General features: G+C 43.8%; 1 protein-coding gene across 3 annotated transcripts in view; it reads right to left on the reverse strand.

The window, feature by feature from the left end:
* Window positions 1-282: 282 nt before the first annotated feature.
* EBF2 (EBF transcription factor 2) overlaps window positions 283-20,061 on the reverse strand; it is a 215,674-nt gene continuing 195,895 nt past the window's right edge. For 2 of the 3 annotated variants that reach the window (XM_078666609.1, XM_078666607.1), the window contains exons 12-16: window positions 19,531-19,596; window positions 18,173-18,344; window positions 17,210-17,395; window positions 15,439-15,606; window positions 283-5,729 (exon numbers count right to left, since the gene is read on the reverse strand). In XM_078666609.1, the coding sequence (XP_078522735.1) occupies window positions 5,698-5,729; window positions 15,439-15,606; window positions 17,210-17,395; window positions 18,173-18,344; window positions 19,531-19,596 (624 nt within the window). In that variant the 3' untranslated portion in view covers window positions 283-5,697. Of the gene's footprint in view, window positions 5,730-9,891; window positions 9,964-15,438; window positions 15,607-17,209; window positions 17,396-18,172; window positions 18,345-19,530; window positions 19,597-20,061 lie in introns of all 3 variants that reach the window. The other variant, XM_078666608.1, reaches the window with a different exon arrangement.

Raw genomic sequence — 20,061 nt, forward strand, 5'->3', positions numbered from 1 at the left:
CTTGGAAATTCTCTGATTTCTAGACAGGCTAGCACTCCTGCATTTTCAAGTGCCCCTTGAATCCCTATAAATAGAGTATGGAATGCAGTCGACCAGAGCTCTATCACCAAAGCATTCCTTGTATGTAAGTATTGTAGGTCACTGGGTGTGTCTGGAAGTTTCCAGAAATCTCTAGAAGATTCTATTGTGCATTTAATAAATATATTTTAGGTCTCCTGCTACGGCTCGCCAAGTTTTCACTTTCTATTCTTCAGCAACGACACAATGATAAATGACAACGTCTACCGTACAAAAGTTTTATTCGTTTTTTTCGTTATGATAATTTAAAGTTTTTAAACTGAAGTAGACATTTTAATTTTACAAACATGATATTTTTCCCTAGGTATGACCATTAAAAACAGTAAACAAAAAAGCTATCTTTACAAAAATGCTCTGTGCATCGCGACTTTATACCGTATATAACTGACAAAGCAAAACAATTCAAATTAACTTTACAGTTTTGAGGAATGAAAATTCTAATTTACAAAAGAGGAAAGGTTCGGTAGGGGTTCTTAGACCATGCAGATTGCAATGTGCAAAGGGGGTGGAAGGATTAAACCATAAATAACAAACCCTTTTATAAGAAAGAAAAACTGAAACCTGTTTCTCTTGCAGCTGGGAAGTGGAAACTGGGAGGGAAAGGTTGGCATTTCCCCTACTATTGCCTTGAAATAATTGAAGTGCTTTTTTTTTTTAACAATGTCAAAGTCCTTTCACAGCTTGTGTATTGTCTGTTGGAGCTTCAGGGTTTCACAATAGTGTGGTTGTACCATTTGGATCACGTCTGACAGGACAGACTGTGAGGTAAGAAGCAGCGACTTGTGGTTAGAGGGCAAAGGGAGAATGTTGGCTGTCGAGGAACACACACAGACTCTGTTTAGTGCCGGGACTCGCCAGGCTGCACATTCAGGGCCTCCAATCTCATGTTTGACTTCTAGATTGCATCAAAGTACTTTTGGGAGACCTTGCTTCTCACCTGCCCAAACTGTCAACAAACAGGAGGTTAAGCAATTTGCAAAAAACACACAGTGTCATAAGGCTGAGCCAAGACTTGAAATTGCGCTTCCAAGTTCGATGCACAACCTTGTACCCTCAACATCTTGCTCTCTGCCACTCTGCAATAGGGAACGTCAGAACATGAAGGACCTATGGACTAAAGTTTTCTGCTATGATTATTATCGCTGTGAGCGCTTCAATGCCTTGTCAGGGGTAATAAGCGCTATGTAAATACAATTACAACTATTTCAACCTCCTCCAGCCTATCACCTAAAAATTTGGATCACGAAAATGGAATGAGGTACCCTCTGTCAGTGAGGAACACGATATGGTTTACAGAAATGTATGTGTTTTTGTTGTTTTTTTCCTCTCTCTTTCTGCACTCAATTTAGTTTCTATAAATCATGGGGGGGTGTTTTTAATATGTAAACATTGCGTCGTTCCTATTGTATTAACTTAACGATCTTCGACCTCTCTTGTAGATTCACTTCGATGTTACTGTGTGCTCCTCTGCGCAAGCCTCATGAGAGTACGCCATGTTTTATTATTAAAAGCAAACCTGAGTGTTTTACGGAAACTGAAATAAAGTTTTGGTGGAAGATACCATTAGAATGCAATTCCAAAGGTGAAAGAAAAAGTGCTGGACAGTCAAAATCTAAACCTAATAGCATCTAGATTTCACCTTTGCACATCCAAACCAAACAAGACAATGATGTCATCACCATGTGATTTCTGATTCAAAGAAAGGAAGGGCATCACACACAGAGGAATGTTTTAAAGCAACTCGAGCAAGTCCCTTTGAGCCTTCAAACGGAAAGCAACAAAATTTGGGGTGTAAGTCAAAATCATCCCCTCCGTTAGGGCTTAACACCTGTAGTGATGTTTTTGAATACAGTAAACCAATGTAATAAATGAGAAAAAGAGAGGTAACCCAGCAGGAAATAGTTTGAGAGAAAGGGGCAGAGGGTCATTTTTAGTAATCACACAGTGGTGAAAAGGTATTTCTTACAAGCAAAAATATTTGTGCATTTCAAGATTTGTGTTGTGGCCTGGAATGGACCATTGCTCACTTTCTGACAGATTGCAAGACATTCCACCAAATCTGGCTCTGGCTTGATATGTAATGACTCTGTAACTACCTTTCAGAAACATCAGCTTTCTACTAATGCTACTAGTTTTTGTAAGGCTCAGTCTGACTGCTGGTGCTGGGTTGGCCCATGCCTCACCAGGTCTCCCTTTATTCTAAAACGCTATGCTATTCCACTCTTTAGTCCTGATTCGCTTACAAACACACATTTGTCTGGTCTTTTATTTCATGGCCCATCTGCAAAAACCTCTACGTTTGAGCCTTAATGTTTTCTCATTTTTCATGCACAGACTTGACATTTGCGGACCCTAACACAGTTGCTCAAGAATGTCACAAGGTCAGTCAAGTGGTGTCTCGATATGTTTTTGATCAGCATTCTGAAAGGTATGATTTAGTACTAACTGCAGTGGGGGTGGGGAGAGTTAAGTTAAACTGTTTATGCATTTGGTCCAAAAGATTGCTCAGCAACCATCAAATCAACGCCCTGCACCTTGTCCGATTGGCCGTCCACGACAGACCCCGTAGAGTGCCAGACCTTTGAGGGTGCCCAGAGTGGACCCAGCTCAAGTTGATGGACGGCCACTGCTGGCTCCCATGACAGGGCCTGGCCTTAGATTTGAGGAATGGCCGCATTATCTGGCCTTGGCTGATAACCATCAACTCCCGGCAGGCCTGGGGCCTAGTAGCAGAGGCCTGCTCGTGTTACAGCGGCCCAGGCGCCCGCTTTCCGAAAGGGGGGCCTGCTAAACGCCAGGGTGACAGCGACTAATACCAGCCCCCTTCCCTATCACTTAAGAATTTTAATAGACGTAGTGAGAGAGAACACTTTAGCCATTTCCACCCTGCGAGGCTTTGAAGGCCTGGCCTTGCTAATGAGCAGTGGCTGTGCAGTCAAGATGGCTGCGCGAGGACACATCCATTCCGGGGTGCAGGGGCACCAGGTTTTGCTCTTCCGGTTGGTACAACATCAGATTCCTGCCCAGGTTCTGGTAGAATGTGCGGGTGAAGAAAATATCTTAGCGCCTTTGTAAAGGGTAAAGCTGCGCCTGGGTTGGGATGTCATGCAACCAGAAGTTGCTGCCGTCACCCCCCATACATTTGGCACAATAAGTATTATTTGGACTGTAGAAAAAGTCTTTCAGCTAAATTGTTGGCTGAGAAATAAGGAGACCAGAGGACTAGTTCCACCTTCCTCCCTTGACCAACATGATAGATCCAGGCCAATGCATTTACCTCCATGGACCTAATTTTACATAATCGCAGCAACTCGGCGCAATGATAATAGGGCTGATATCAGAATAATGTGATAGATACACTGAGTAAAACTGAACAAAGATGCTACCCTGCCTCAGGAAGTGGTTTTAGTGCTGCCCAATAAAAGTGCAGCAAAAAAGATAGCCATGTCAGACTCCTCTGGGAATTGTTGCAGTCAAAGCCGTGGGTAGAACACACCTAACAGTGAATTATGGGCGCAGTCACTGAGAGGCAGAGTGAGGATCCTCAAGTACTCATTGGCCATCGCTGGAAATGGTGTCTGTTTGCTCTGCGACCTTTGAAAATATGTTGGGGTATATAGGAGAGCTTTACTGTTCTGTACACTCTAAGTATTTTTGGCAGCACAAAGCCCCACCTTGACAAATGTATGTTTCCCTGGTGCAAATTTGCACTCCCTCCAAATATTCTTATACCTTGGGTAAGTGCATGACCATTTTTTTATGTATAATCCTGTGGGTAGCTGAGAAGGTGACAAGCACCAGTGCCTTCTAGGTTGCACTGCCCATTTCCCCACATTATCATCCCACAATATGTAGAACTATGGGTTATGAGCTCTATAAAACTTTTCAGTATTTCTGCCTGCTATTGACATCTGGCGAGGAAATTCAACGCTAAACTCCTGGCTAGTCTAGGAATGTGGTGCTCCCGACGTGTGACATGTTTGCAAGATTCCAGAGAATGTCACCCACAGAATGGCACCAGGTGTCTTTCCTCACTTCCTATCCTTAGTAAGATACTTGGTTCAAAAAGTGACAGCAAAACTATTCAGACTAAATCTCTCCGCATTAATCTGTAAAGATGCTAGCACCTCACTGTCTAATCAGCTCCACTCTCTTAAGATGAGTATGAGGAACAAGAAAAAGTGGCATAAAGCGCTGGAGGACAGGCATTTACACCTTTTTTTAAATCACGGAGGGAAAAAAGAAGCACAGGAATTTTCAGACACAGGCCCTCACTTGCTGGTAACAAGTGCTAGTGCTAGCTAAGTGAAAGAGAAGCAAGCTAGCGAAGCAACACCAGTATCCGTCAAGACATTACAGTCACACAGAACCTGACAGTATCTGACCACATAAACCACTGTCAACTCTCATCTATCTAAGAGGTACCTTTCAGTGGAAGTGCTCCTAAACCGGCTCCCTCTTCTCTTGGACCACCCCTAACCCGACCCCCTCTTTGGACCAACTTCAGGAAGCAGAAGTAGAACAAAATGTGGAAATGTACAAGACATTGTAATTATACTCGACCACTGGAGGAGGTTGGTTTGGCATCATTCTAGACTCTTGAGCAAGAAATAGGGGCTGTTGTGCATTAATAACAAGCTCAGGGGGCTGTAATATCCCCATGGCCTGTACTCCCCATGCTGGAAGGGATTGTGGCGTATCACCCCCTTTGAGTATGGTAGTCCCATGCAGGGTCACCCACCAAGTCTTGGCTTGGTGAAGAAGAGTCCCTCAAAAGGAGTTTGTGAGAGTGAAGTGCGGGTAGTACCTCACCAATAGCCCCCACCACAAGTCTGCATTGTTTTCATTGTACAATTTGAGGAAAATGTCCCCACTGTTTTTTTTTTACTTTTTAATTAATAATATAATTCTTATGACTACCTCTAAATACAATAACTTACAAGTTTATTCATTTAAATAATGTAAAACATTTTGAAAACGGTCAGGAGAGGTTAAACTATAAGTACACACATACACGGAATGAGGCTTTTCCACTCATCTGCGTTTATATTCGAAAGTCTTCCATGCTGGTACCCTGTTATTTTATTATTATTGTTCATTTTTTCCTTCATTGTCTTGATAAACGAAATCCGTATCCGAAAGGCTTAGTAGAAAATAGAAAGTTCTCCTTGCTCTTGAGTCCAACAAACAAATCGTATCGAAAATATCGAGCAGGATGTTTCTGCCAAATTTTTGTTTTGTATTTTTACAAACATAGGAAGTTTATTTTTCAGCTGTCCACAGCTAGAGAACGGTTTTCGTTACTGGTACCAGCAATTGTCCATGCTCGCATGGATATATATGTTCCTTTGCTGGTGCGTGTCCATAACATGCACTACCAGAACGCTGCCGAAACCCTCGCCTTCGGTGAAAAACCGCAAAATGGAGAGCAAGTAAGATGCAATTTCCACCTGAGTCCACAGAAATAGTTTTTTTTATTTATATAAACAAAACAAAATGACGGTGTTTTCATTTTTGGCCCATGGTTCCAAAGAAGCTGTAGAGTTTTGTTTTTTGTTTTGAGCGGTCTTTCCAAAGAAGCAGTTCTGTCTTGTACGAAAAAGAGACCTCGTGTTTTTCTTACATGGGGGGCACTACCAGACCGGTCATAGCTGGAAAAAAAAGAAAAGTGGATATGTTCAGTATTTTTAAAACATCAAAATACTTTTACTATTCTAACATACAAAGCATGGGAAAACTCATGCATGGAAGGTCCCCCCTTAGACAATATGTAACAAGAGTGCTTCAAATGGTCTGGTACTGCTGAGGTCTGAGTGCCTGCAAGAATTCATGTATCATGGGACAGTACCATTAGATGCAAGTATTCATTTATCAAGGGGCAGTGCCATTAGATCTCAGTTGCTAAGCATATTTTGCTTGGTGATGGCTCGTCGTGAGGGGTGTGTCTTCTCCACGATCCACCACAAAAAAGCTTTGACACCTTCCTCCAATACACACACACAATTGATACCCACCATCCGCGTTGTATGGTTAGAGCCCTGCATCTAAGTTGAATTTCAAGCTTTGCACGCATATTCTAACCCCCTTCAACACCAACGTAGCAGCAACGTTCAGACATTTTGTAATTTACATAAATCTTGTTACCAACACAGCACCTGCCCTATGCTTGATCTCCTGTGATGTATATTTATTGAGGCTTTGCCTGTGATCAATATAGAAACGACTCACAGGTACCACCTTCTGCAAATGATATACATTATGCTTTTCCCATCAACGGAACAATAAAGTGCCCTCCTTCTGTAATTAACACAAATACTGGTTCCCCAAATGACCCAAAAAGCTCCTCTTCGTGCAGCATATGCAAATCGTGAATGTCACCCATTGTAGTGTAATCAAATCATGACTTTCCCAGTCACCAACACAGTAATGTCCCCGAGTTTACAACTTCTGTACATTACACAGAAGACAGTCCCCACCATCAGAACACCTGCTCAGGATTCATTTTCTGCAAGCAATGTACAGTAACCATAGGTTCAAAATGACCAATGAAGCACCACCAAAAGGATCTACCAATATTATGTACAAACCATGAACTATTGTGTCACTATCAAGCCCCACCTCCAGCATCAAACATAGATCTTGGATTCCTTCAACCCTAGCACAAAATTAACCATCAAGCTCCATCTCATGCTCCGTATATAAATGTGGTATTCCCACCATCCACCATTAACACAATGCCATTCCCCTGTACTCTACCTCCTGCAGCAACACAAATCGTAGCTTTCCAAGCCCCAGGACAGAACCAACTCCCATCATTCATCAAATGCTGTCAGCAGAACCCATCTCAGGCAATCTACAGAGTAGGGCTTCCATTGTCATTAAGACAGAAATTCAGCACTTCACTAGCATAGCACCACCAACTCGTGGGCCTTCCCTGCACTGCAAACAAATCATGACACGCCTTGTTGTAAAACAGCACTATCTTGGGGTGGGTGATATATACATTTTGCCTGTGAAGATTTGCAAAGTACACAAAGTTCGCATTTAGATTTGAAATGTTGTGTCAACTTTGGAAAACCTTCCTCAGCATGTAAAAATTCTTGTTAAAAACGTTTTTTAGAAAAAGATGTTTCGACAAAAAAACATTATTGTAAGAGACATCTCCAACAAAATTTAAAATGAGAGTTTTTGCTGAATTATTTTACACCAAATATAATTTGCTACGATTATTTTCCACAACTTTGCAACTTTCTCAAATTTAGCAAAACGTGCAGAGTTTTGGAAAAAAACACAAGATTTGAGGAGGAAAAATTTGAAGCTGCGCCCTTCCTTTCTATTAGACTCCATTCCATAACCTATGCACAAATTATTGCCCCCACTCGGAAACAGAACAATGAATTCCAGGCTCTGACACCGCCACACAAACGGTGGATATCATCGTGACTACCACTACACAGACCCATATCAATAACACACACCACTAACCCTGAGCACACACCTATGGCAAGATACGCACTTCATGGGTTTAACTTTTATTAAGCCTTCCCTCCAGTCCAATCCTAACGTAGCAGAACCAGTCACTACGGTTGCTTCACGACGGCTTACACTGTCGCAAAGATAAAACTAAACTCTAAATCCACTTTACACCAAGCACAAATCATGACCTCCTTCAAACGCAGCAGAGCATCTCCCCTATCACTAACTCAGCACTGCCCCATGCCGTTTCCTGCAACATACACAAATTATGACTACTAACACAATGCATGGGATTATTACTAACATAAAGTGACCAAAACCTACTATCACTTATAAATTAGACATGTATCATGGCTAGCGGCTTGATGAAGTGAGGCCCTGTCCATAGGCACAAACGTTGTTACTGCTTAGAAATCATGGCTTCTTCCATCCTCAACACAGCACCAATCACCACACTCCATCTCACTTACATTACACAAATCATAGCCTCTTATCGTTCATAAATGATGTAGCATTAACACCTGCCTCCACTCATTCTATGTTCCTAATTCATGGCTTACCTACCACCCATCACCAGCACAGCTCCCACCTTTAGGATCCATCTCTTTTACAGTTCCCAGCAATGCAGCACCAACCATCAAACTCCACCTTTTGCATTAAACATAAATCATAGCTTCCCTCAGCCTCACAACAGCACTGCCCCTCAGAGCTCCAGCTCAGAATTTACCCCATTGGCACACTGTCACTCATCAGTAATGCATCATTGACTCAACCTCTTCCACCAAACACAAATCATTGTTTCGTTCAACCCCAACAAGCACCACTCAAAGACCGCAAATGATGGGCTGTCCACAGAACACAGCTTAGCATACCACATATAACTTACACATGGCGTGTCCTCCTGCCCTGTATAAAAGTCTAGTTAGCATGGCACGAATAAGACAATGACACAAGGCTTAACATGCTGCACATTATAGATACCAAGGTGTTACCTGTCACCATCACAACACCAAGCCCCTCCACCCTGGGCCCACCTCCAGTACAAAACAAACATCAAGGTTTCCCACCACCAATCACCAACACAACACCTAGATCATGCATCTGTCTCAAAGCATATGTCCATATTCTTGGATCCAGAGGGTTGTAGAATAGCATTGGAATAAGCAGAGGAATTCCCATTGTCTGAATCTACAAATAAGCAGGACAGCTTTAATCCTGCCCATTTTCATGAAAAGTAATAGAGAATCTCGTGGCAGTGTCCTTGCCAGCAGTGGTGGTTGACGGAAGTGCACACCATCAATCACTGGACTGCATTACTACTTTCCTATAGATCTCATGATCGTGAGGGTAGATATGTTTCTAAGTGCTCCATTGTGTGATCGCACAGCAATGAGCTATCTTGTTTGAGCTGAGATATGAAATGGCAGGGGCGGATGTAATATGCATTATTTCCCAATGGACAAAAACGAATTTACTGATCTGTAACTTTGCCCTTTCCTTGCAAATAATTTTAAATAATAAGCAAACGGGTAGCGGGGCCCTTTCTACAACATAGCTTGTTTTGACCTAGTACCCAACATCAGACTAGGATGTTGACAAGACTCCATCTAGAGTGCAAGCGTATTCTTGCACGTGCTATGCTCTGGACTACGAGTATCTTTTAGATTCCTCTCACCTCAGCATCAGACATAGGAATACTTCAGCAAAACACTGCTCTCAAATGATATGTGTTCATCTTTTTCACTGTTTTGATGCAATTTTTGGTATGATCAGTATCTAAAAAGAAGGCCCTCAACCTCCTCAACTCCACTGGTGTCCACTAGTTTTCGGCTGCTTAGCTCACCAAGTCTCTCCTCTAAGGTCTGAAGTTCAGACCTCGAGCTGCCGTGGCACACTTGCTCAACTGTCTACCACTCTAGCTGTCCTGGAAGAGGAGATTAGTGTACAGGGAAATTGATTGATTGATTGGAACTTGGAAGAGTGGTTTCTCTTGCAGGGTTTGCCTTTGAAAGTCTGAGCTGTGAGCCTGACTTGTTACTGACACTGCCCCAACCTTTCAGAGGGAACTGGTCTGACAAGAAAACTCCTGATGTCGCCATTGGCCAGCCCCCCTCCGCGCCCCAGGTGACTATAAGCATTCAATTTCTAATTGTTTGCGTAGTATTTCCATTGTGATTTGGGTTCTGCAATGTAATTCCAATGATTTTACAACCACACTTGTCAGCTAGCGGAATTTGTCAACAGATATGCTTTGCTCAGAGAAAGTACACGTACATGTGATGCGCTATAATCATGCAGTGAAGTAATGCCACTGGATCTGTGACATCATATACATGCCTATGGCTATAGGTTGTGATGTCATCAATACAGGAATATGACTTCACTGCAGGATCAAGCAGAAGGAGTTATCTGAAAGAGAGAGGAACAGATTAGTGTACAATCTGCGCTCAATAAAAACATTTCTTTGCACCTTGACTCATGGAAAATTCACTGTAAAATATTAAGCATACATGTATGCAATACAGGAGAACAAATGAGGGCTGATGAACCCTGCTGTTGCAATGCGGCAGTGTCCCCAAACATCTCTCGCACAATAGGGTTTCATCTTAAATACACAGTGCACAAGTCCAACTCTCTCCCCACTGAATAGGAGTAGCACAAGACATCTGAGGTGGATGACTGGAGCAAGGGATCTTACAAGCACCACCAGCGGCATGTGACACACAGGGATAGTAGTGTTCACTGAAAGGCATGACGTGTGTTTACAAGGTACCATGTCTTAAACAAATACATATCAAAGAAACAGAAAAAGAACTCTTCAGTATGAAACAGTGACTAGGGTGATGGGTGACTCTGCTCCGCAAAGAGCAGTAGGCCCTTGATGGCATGAAAGGAGGAGCCAGATGGGCACTGGTTTTAAGTGTGCCCCCACAATACTCACTCAGATGATTGGGCGGCCACACAAATCAACAAGCAAATATAAACACGAGCAAAAATCAAAATCCACTACAGAGAAAACAGGAGCAGGGTGATGAAGAATGCTGGAAATGATAGGGCTATACTAAAAGGTTGTGTGAAGGCTGCAACTAAAGCAGCGACCAGGCAGCGCCGAGAGACAATATCAAGATGTAAAGAGGCATCCAAGAACAACAGGTAATCACACGACAGTGCAGGAAACCCAAGGGGCACTTTGGGCTGGGAGAGAGCCAGACACACGGAGGGCACGAGGTGCCACATTTTTAGATTCTGTAAGATGATCTTCCGGATTAAACAACACAGCACCACTTGAGAGTAGGTTAAACAAGCACTGGCAAAGCTAAAAGGTCTGGCCTTGACAAGCTGTCGCAATGGGTAATTTTTATTTTTAATTGCAAGCATGTTCCACAAAAATAAAAACAAAACAAACAAAAAAATAAGATGTAGCCTAAGAGTAACTGTCATATGCTTTGCAAAAGAAATGTAAATTAAAAAAGTCACAGATGTGCTTTTTTTTTTTACTAGTGGTGACTTTTAAATAGCAAGTGTTTTAACTCCTTCCGTGCTCATGGCAGCTCCCGACCGTCATGAGTCACAGTAGGCGTGTGCTCAAGACGGCCAGGAGCTGTCCGGAAGTTGCTGCTCCACCCTCGCGATGTTAATTCCCCGCCTGTGCGAGAGAGTTAATCAGTGGACGGAGTTTGGATGGCTCCCGGCCGTCATGAGCACATGCCTACTGTGACTCATGACGGCCGGGAGCCGTCCAAACGTTGCCACTCCGCACACGCGGTATTAATTCCCCGCCTGTGCGAGAGAATTAATCAGTGGGCGGAGTTCAGACGGCTCCCGGCCATCATGAGCACACGCCCACCATGATTTATGACGGCCGGGAGCCGTTATGAGTATGGGAGCGCCATGCCCAACCCCGCCCTCGCACCGCACCGGAATTTGCCCTGCAGCAGGGGTTAAGCACACGTGCATTTTATTATTATTTTTATCGTTATATTATTATTTGTGAGGCAAACCAGCATAGATTGCCACCTAACCAGGAATTAAAATCTGAGGCAGCTAAAATGGTACAACGTCTCTTAAAAATGTTACAATATCATCTTTAAAAAGAAGACAGAAAATAAATCACCATCTAATTAGGCACCCAAATTGCAGGCAAAATAAATAACTGGTATTTAAAGTTAAGATAACAATAAAACAAAAAAACAGACACACACGTTAGAATTAACTTTGTCACCCAACAAACTATTTTAGGAAGATGGGAACAATGTGCGCAGGCTTTGTGCCATCACTCAAAGTGAAGGGAGCCAACGAGAAAAGTGGGCTGGCCCATTACCCCATCCTGCAAACTGTTTGGGTGAAGCAAAACAGTTTAACAGACCAATGGATGAAGCCCGTTGACCTCACACCTCTCTCTATATGTATATCATGTATATATTTATATTAACATTGAAAGGCAACCATCAAGCGTGCTTGCATTTGTGGAGGACATTACTAAGCAGTTGGCTTCCAATGTGTGATGACATGTGATGACATCACGAGCAGTGGCCTCGACAGCTAGTTCTTGATAGGTTGTGTCTATTCGATCAGGCGCCTTCTATCAAGTCCTGGCCACTGCTCGTGATTTCATCACATATTGGTAGACAACTGCTTAGTAATGTCACCCACAAATGCAAGCAAGCTTGATGGTTCCTTTCGATGGTTTATGAGCTTGGAGAACAGGTCTTTCTTCGGACACAGAGCCAGCGAGCCTACGGAGGCCGCCATGAGACACGCTGGAGCTTGACGCCTCCACAGTGGCGAACTGAGCGCATTCCGGACGACCGCCTCCAGGAGGCACGCGGGCAACTTTTCAGCACAGCTCATTTTGTTTTGAATGCTTTCTGATGAGTTCAGGGAATACAGAAAACTCAGTAATTATCGCAGAGATGCTGCATCTGTGAGGATTCGGCCTACATATTACAGGACGCACTCTGCATTTCATTGGAAACGCGCAAAATGAGTTCTCAGCCCAAGTGGCTACAGTGGCATGTTTGTCCCAGATATCAGGAAAGTGTTATTTTTTTACGCTGCTTCTGTGCAGGCGGCACCTTCTCGCCCTCATCCCTTTGAGGGAGGATTGTGAAGGACGTGTTGAACAGCGGGATGATGTAACAAGATGCACCTCTACTGCAGGGCATCCCGGGACCCCGGGGTTCCTGTCATTCGCCCCATTCCTAATGCATGGTTAGACTTAACCCCCATTGAGATATCCGCCCGGACCCGGAGGCAGCCCTGTCCACGGGCTTCCTTCCAGTGCTTCATTTGAGCCAGCGGATCACCACTCATTTTTGGGGACTGCCACTTATTTTTCCTCTTCAGAAATTTACCGAGAGCGAGATAGCGAGAATTACACAAGGGGGAAGAAGGAGGATGACGGAAAATCCGTCACAAAGGACAAAGCGGGGTCCTGCAGGAGTGACCTAAAGAGGCATGGGGTGTCTGATGGTGGTGGACTGAAGAGGCCTGGGGTGGATTCGAGACTTGGGGGCCGATTAGGATGCCGCCACCCTAGTGGTGCTGGGACTGGCCGCCAGTGGTGCGGCGGTCCCGCACCTGTAATTAGGACTCCACCGCCACTGTGGCAGTGGCATCCTCCATTTCCAGCATTGCGGCGGGCGGTGCTCACAGCACAGCCCGTCACAATGCTGGGAATGCACTGTGTGCATTGTCATGCACAAGGTGACAGGCACCGAGCGGTGCCTGCAACTTGTCCATGACAATGCCATGTGCACCCCCCAATACCCTAGGGGCCCGGATGGGCCCTCCTAAGCACAATCTGCATGCCTTCCTAATATGGATGGCAGTGTCTATCAGACACTGCCACCATATCAGGCCCTTTTTCTGCCCGATCACCCGTGTAACCGGCAGAAAACCGGTGGACGGTCTTTCCCTCCGCCCGAGTCCCCCCACCATACTAATATGGCAGGGGGAAATGGGTGGCGGGCGAGGTAGGATGTAGGGTGGATCGCCACCGCCATGTGGGCGGTGGCGATCCACCCAACATCCTAATCGACCCCTTGGTGTTAGGCGCACTGACATTTAATGGCACTGGTCGCGGGCCTCTGGGCACCAGCACTCAGCCGTTCACAAGTGAAGCACTGAGAGGAGCCCAAAGACAACACAACTGTATGACCGTATTTTTCTCTGTGTCATTGCATGATGGGGAGGAGTAGGCGGTGCTTTATGGAGGTATTTGCCGTCCACCAGGCAGCCCGGTCCCAGGCTTCCCCACACAGTGGCAGAGACCTGACTACAAGGGTTTACGCTTATCAGACCCGACTGTGCACATTTTATTAACCTCTCCAGGGTGAACGAATGAACGGACCTACTGGAGTTTTACTCTGTGCCCATTGAGTAATACACAAATGCCTGTGGCTGGTGCATCTGTCTACTGAGCTAACAGATCCACCTCAAGCCAGGATCAATTGCCACTTTTCTTGATACTTGCTGCTGGCAGAAAGTGAAGCCGGCTAAACAAGACCCTGATCGAGAAATACTAATGGGTTTCAGTGTAAAAATGTGGGAACTTGCCAGGTATCCCTGTCTAGGGTGATGAATGGGTAACCTAACGCTGGCTCCCCAAAGCGCTGGGCGATAGACCAGTTGTCAAACAAAATATTCTCCATTTCTGCACAACAACTGGGACATTTCACTCAGGGCTCCCTTAACGAGAGTCATTACTCTTAACCACTTAGTGCAAAACAACTTATAAGACACTGACAGCCAATGGAGAACCTGTTGGGTATTTTGCGAGGGAGGGTGGTACTAAGGAATTGGACACTGCTGAAAGTTTCCAGAGTGGGCCCGAAGGTTCTCGCTTGCTTTAGAACTACTTTTTTATGCAGAACTGGCATGCCATAAAGGAGGGGCGGGCACCAGAAATTAGGGCAACACAGCTTATCAACAAAATAGATACCCAGAATTTGATAGACCCTTCAATGATATCCATTTCCTACCCACTCTGTAAAAACAGCATGTATTTGATCTCCGTTTGTACCTCTCCTTACTCGGCACTATTTCTCTCCTGTGTCCCATTTTAAAATCATTTACCATCCCTGCCTCCTCCTGCCACTCACTCCCACTGGAAATGTCAGATGCATTCAGTGCACTTGATGTGCAAAAATATTTTCTAGCTGTACCCCATAATACCTACTCTTAATATCCAGCAGGCCTAGGCCTCATCAATCTGACATCCACCATCTAAATTTTAGGTGACTTATTGTCTCAGTGACTTCCTCCAGTCATGTTTTGGTTAATCCCTATTGACGCCTATCAATTCCAGCCTCATCACTGTGGGTTAAGTGTGAAGCTTAGTGTTTGTGACCATCCCCACTGTGCAGTAAAATGTACCCTAATTTTGCTTGTAGGACTGACTGACTTACAGATTCCACACTCAGATATCCAGATGTTTCTTCCATTAATTAAAGGTAATTTGAAAAATGAGTTTTCTTCACTCACAAACTTACAGGCACTTAGCACTGTAAATAGTAGGTGCCGCTGTTGTGAGCTCAAACGCAGACATTTTATTGACTTCGCAAGGCAAGGGTGACCCACAACATTTCCAAGCTGTGACTACTTACAAGTACCACTCAGATCTTTGAAAGCCGTGTATCAACAACCATTTCAGTCTTAGGTTCATGGTCACGCAGCGACACAACAATCTTTGCGTATGTGGAATGTGTGGGACCACTTATGTTTCCACACTCACCCTACTGTACCAGGTTGTTGTGTAAGGTCTTCGAGCAGACAGCATGGGGCCTGAACCCCAGAGTAGGCCTCAAGTGGACGTGTAATGACAGGAGTGAGACAGGAGGAAGTGATAGTGACCTCGGCTGGAGGGCAGCCGCCTTCTCTTACCTCTGAAGCCATTGCCATTGCCACTGGAGCAAGCCGGAGAGGGGGAGCCCTGAGGCCGGATGACTGGAGCGAAGGCACTCTTCTGTTTGACGGATGGGAAGACGGAGGAAGAGAAGGGTAGGATGGAGCCGCCACTGGAGGAGCCGATCGTTGGGCTGGAAGGCATGACTGCAAAGAAGGCATTCATCAGCATCGTACAAGGGGCATGCAATACAGGAAAATACACAAACTGCCACAGAACAAGGCAACCCCAAGCAAATCCTTTCTGAGGACCATCATAACGTTGGTGCAGGTGCTCACACTGGAGACAGCAGAGTGGGGGAGAGTCACGTTCTCAATTGCTACACATGGTTTATTCATCCACAAGAAATCAGGGAAAGCGAGGATATTTCTCATTGTCAGAATGCCAGGTGCTAATGGTGATGGCACGCTTCATTCTATTGGAAACCTTGATACACTGCGATAACATTTTTTTGTTCACTAAGAGCCTGTGGTGCTTTATGAAATTGTAACAGTGAGTTGATATACGCACAAAAACCTTTATTCGACAAAGACTCATGAGATCTGAAAAATATTTCACAGTCCTTTATCAAATATGAAATATGTTTAAATGGACCCTGTGAAACATGGGTTTCATCTTTAAAAAAAAAGCCTAATATCACACAGCTTTACCTTAGTTCATTGCCCAGTCAGCATTGTATTCATGAAAATATAAGCAAATTTAAACATTTTATTTTAAAGCAGTACGCACAGTTAGCTGCACGATGAAAAGAACAGCATCAACAGTCTCCCTCTTCTACGGGCAGAATCTGTTTTAAGCAAAGGTTTTTTCCCTCAAATTCTACATTTTTAAGAACAGTTTTCTCATATATTTTCGGCAGAGAACCAAACAGTCCAGTCCAGTACTTTTCAAATACCCATTTGAAGAAAACTCCTTTTTAAGCTAACTAGTCCTAGGCCTCATGGTTTCTCATCCCACCACAATCCCTTGATGAAACAATATAAGACCATATTACATTTTTTCCCGTTATGTATTCTCTCGATAGATAGCTAGGCAAACATACAGACTGACAGATAGATATATCATTCTTCATTCAATAATAATATTTATCCCAGTAGCTTAATACCAGCCTGAAAAAGCATCCTTAGTTATTTTTAGTAACATTTGTATTGTATGCCCATTAGGTTCTGAGCCAATCTTATTCATTGTCTGCCTTCTCATCATCCAGGGACATGATATTTAACATTATTATTTAAGTTTACTACACCCGACTGGTGTAGTTGGATGAGAAGAATTGTATTCTACTGACAGAAGTGCAACATTGTAAATGAAACCTAGGTTATTGTTTATAAAACTATCAAATATGTAATGCTTGTAAAGGGTATCGTACCATTAAGTTTATGATCCGGAAATCTGATATGTATATACCATGTTTGCCAATAGTTTAGTGGAATCCTCCCAAAGCACTTTAAAACACAGATCATCAGCATTCAATAAATATGCTAATGACTTCAATACCAAGTGCCATCACTCATATCCTGGTACCCACCCTTTCCCTGAAGGGTGTAGTCCAGCAATATTAGGTATATCTTCTTTAGCATCCATCAAGAGAACACATGGGCCTTGCAGCAGAAAAGAATGTTGGCCTGATTCTATTCCTGCAGAAATGCTGAAAGAAGAGGGGCGTGTCTGCTATCTCCCCCATCATTCTAAGCCTATTCCACAGAAAATGGCAATCCAAAGCTGATGAGAATTGACCAAGATACTTACTTCCGTAAGGGGAGCCTGTGGGTGAACCATTGATGAATCCCGGGGAGCCAGGGACGCCCAAGTTGGACATGGGTACATTGCTGTAACCGTTCATGCTGTTGCTGGGAGTGCTGTAGTTTGACTGTTGAGGTGTTGAGCTGGTAGAGTAACCACGCGGAGATATGCTGCTCGTGTTACGAATGTAACCTGGAAATGTATGAGTGAAAAATGTACCTATGCATTAGACATGTGGGCATATACACAGTTAATTTGTTCTTGTGGTTTTAAAAGTAGCAGGTGCCCCAACGCCATTAAACTGGCTGTGTATCAGTGTTACTATGCAATCCTACCACTCCAGTAAAAAATTTAAAATTCTAGCTCGCCATCGGGTCAACAAAAATAAGCAAAGAAAGAATTCATAAAAGGGAAGTCAATCAAAATAATATAATTATGTTTTCCCTCAAAGAAGAGAAACAGTTGTATCTCTCTAAAAGTATTCAATCTCCAATAGAACAGAGACAACTCTAGTTCTCCATCAGGATAGAGAAAACCCTAAATCTGCAGCAAGGGTGATAATCAAGAGCCTAGAGGTGATGCTTCGTCTGCAAGAGATGACAGGTAATGGGCAATCTCTAGTATAGGAAGAGCAGTTCACACTCCCACATTCGATGAAAGACAATCTAGCACCATACAAGAAACGTGGCAATTCTAGCTCTCCAGATGAAGTGTGCACATTATAGTTTTTTTAACTGGAACATCTCAATCATAGCACTGCTGCAGAACAGCCATCCAACTGGTCCTGTAGAACTGTGGCAATTTCGCTCTCCAGATGGTCAGTAACAGTCCTAGCTCTCTAGTAGAAACATAACTATTTTGCTTCAGATACCAGCTTAAAAGTGACCTTATAGACCCAGCATAATGCTGGTAGTCCTAGCTAGAAGGAATCAAAGTGAAAAGTACACTTGATCTGGGCTGGTTCCTTACCTTGGTTGTTGCCCTGTGCTGACTCTGAGATGCTGACCCCTAACTGGCTGCTGTACGAGTTGATTCCCATCATGCCGTGGGCCGGTGAGCTGGACAGGGGAATCTGGCCCGGGTTTCTGGGCACACTGTAGAGGGCTTCTGCAATGTCAGCTGCTCGCTTCAGGATAATATCCTGCAATAACAAAAAAACTATTTGAGGCACACTGTAGAAATAGCTATTGATGATAAGTATTTTTCAGATAACGCAGGACGAAATGCATGTGTGAACCGTACACAATTTAGTTTTCAGGTTTTTTTTTTTACTTGGTATTCGTGTAGTTAATGTGGGTAGCTTAAATCAGGCAAGAGCCACAATAAGGAATTATGTATTAGTAGTTGATCATGGGTACTGTGCCAAGAAACAAGGAGATGACAACAGCATGAAATAGGATTATTCTTGTAGCCGCTTGTTAAAAAGCATATTGATCTAAAAGGAAATAAGGGCATGGAAACACTACGACAGTGACTGATTAATTTATTGGGTTATTGATAGAATGGGTGATTCACTAATTACTTTGTCTGTTCATTGAACACCATACATGCATGTAGAACGTTTTGTTTTGTTTATAGAGAGATTGGCAGTTAAGATGTATGGTGTGACAAAGCCATTAGGGTTGGAACAGGGTCACTATAAAGACCCTGCTGCAGTTCTGACCTTTCAGTTGAAGTAGTGCATCAGAAAAGCTTCTGATTTCTTTATAAGCCACTCCACCACACACAGTGGCTGGATGTTTATTAAGAAATTAGTGCCCTAGGCCTTTTGAAAACACTAAGTGGTTGGACTCCTCCCGTAGTGGGACAAAGTGTACTAGGCCTGAGGCCTTGCTATTAAGTAGGTTATATCACATCAAATAGCTATACTAGCTTTTAGGGACTTCTAGCAGCAGTTTTTAGGTAACCTTTTTATGCAACATATTGGGTGCTGTAGAATAGTTCTGTTTAATAATAATGCTATATCTGGCTGCTTAGTGGCCACATCCATCTGCCTGCAATATCCATGTGCATCTAGGTCGCTGACCCCTCACATGAAGAGTGTGGAAGTCACAAAGATCTTCTCATGAATCCTCTCAATCAAAGCTATCCACCCATAAGCACTACAGTGCCCTCTTTCGGACAACCACATAGTGCAGGACCTCTGGTAAACTCAATTATTGTCATGCCCCCACTGGCCACTGGGTGCCTGTGCCCAACCAGTTTAGCCCTACAGACAATAAAGTATGCCACAAGCGTTCCTCACATGGCAAATTACAGCACTTGTTGGCAACTCTTTGTACAGGTTCTGAGGGCCAGAGACAACACTTAAGTGGTGGACCTCTTACCTGGTTATTGTGCGGTGTGCCATAAAGTGCTTCTACTAAGTCTGCTGCTCTCTTCAGTAACATTTCCTGAGAAAACAAAAAAAGATAGGTGTGAAGTGAGAATCTTCTGTGCACTTTAGGCAGCAGAGAACGAAGAAGCTTTAGCACAGATAAAGCCTCTACAAAGGGAAAATGGCATTTAGTGGTGGTAGCTCTTGCTCTAGAGCCCTGATTACCAGTTGGCCAGTACTGGGGGAATGGTAAATTTACATGTGATAGTAGCAATACCCTGCAGTAACTCCACCCCAGTACCATCCAATTAAAAATTAAAGCTTATGGAATGGGGAATTACCATGTGCAACTGATTTTTCCAGTGGTTAAACCACAAATAATCCCAATGTCCATGTGGTTTAACACATACACTTACCACCTGCTCCAGGCAGATGGTAAACGTATGCTGAACCCTTTGAGTGGGGGGGGGGTAGAGAGGGCATGTGAGTGTAGGAGAGGAACAGGGAAGGCATTTTCTGGTAATTTCTGGCAGAAAAACCA

The sequence above is a fragment of the Lissotriton helveticus genome, chromosome 11, assembly GCF_964261635.1.
Source record: "Lissotriton helveticus chromosome 11, aLisHel1.1, whole genome shotgun sequence".
NCBI lineage: Eukaryota > Metazoa > Chordata > Amphibia > Caudata > Salamandridae > Lissotriton > Lissotriton helveticus.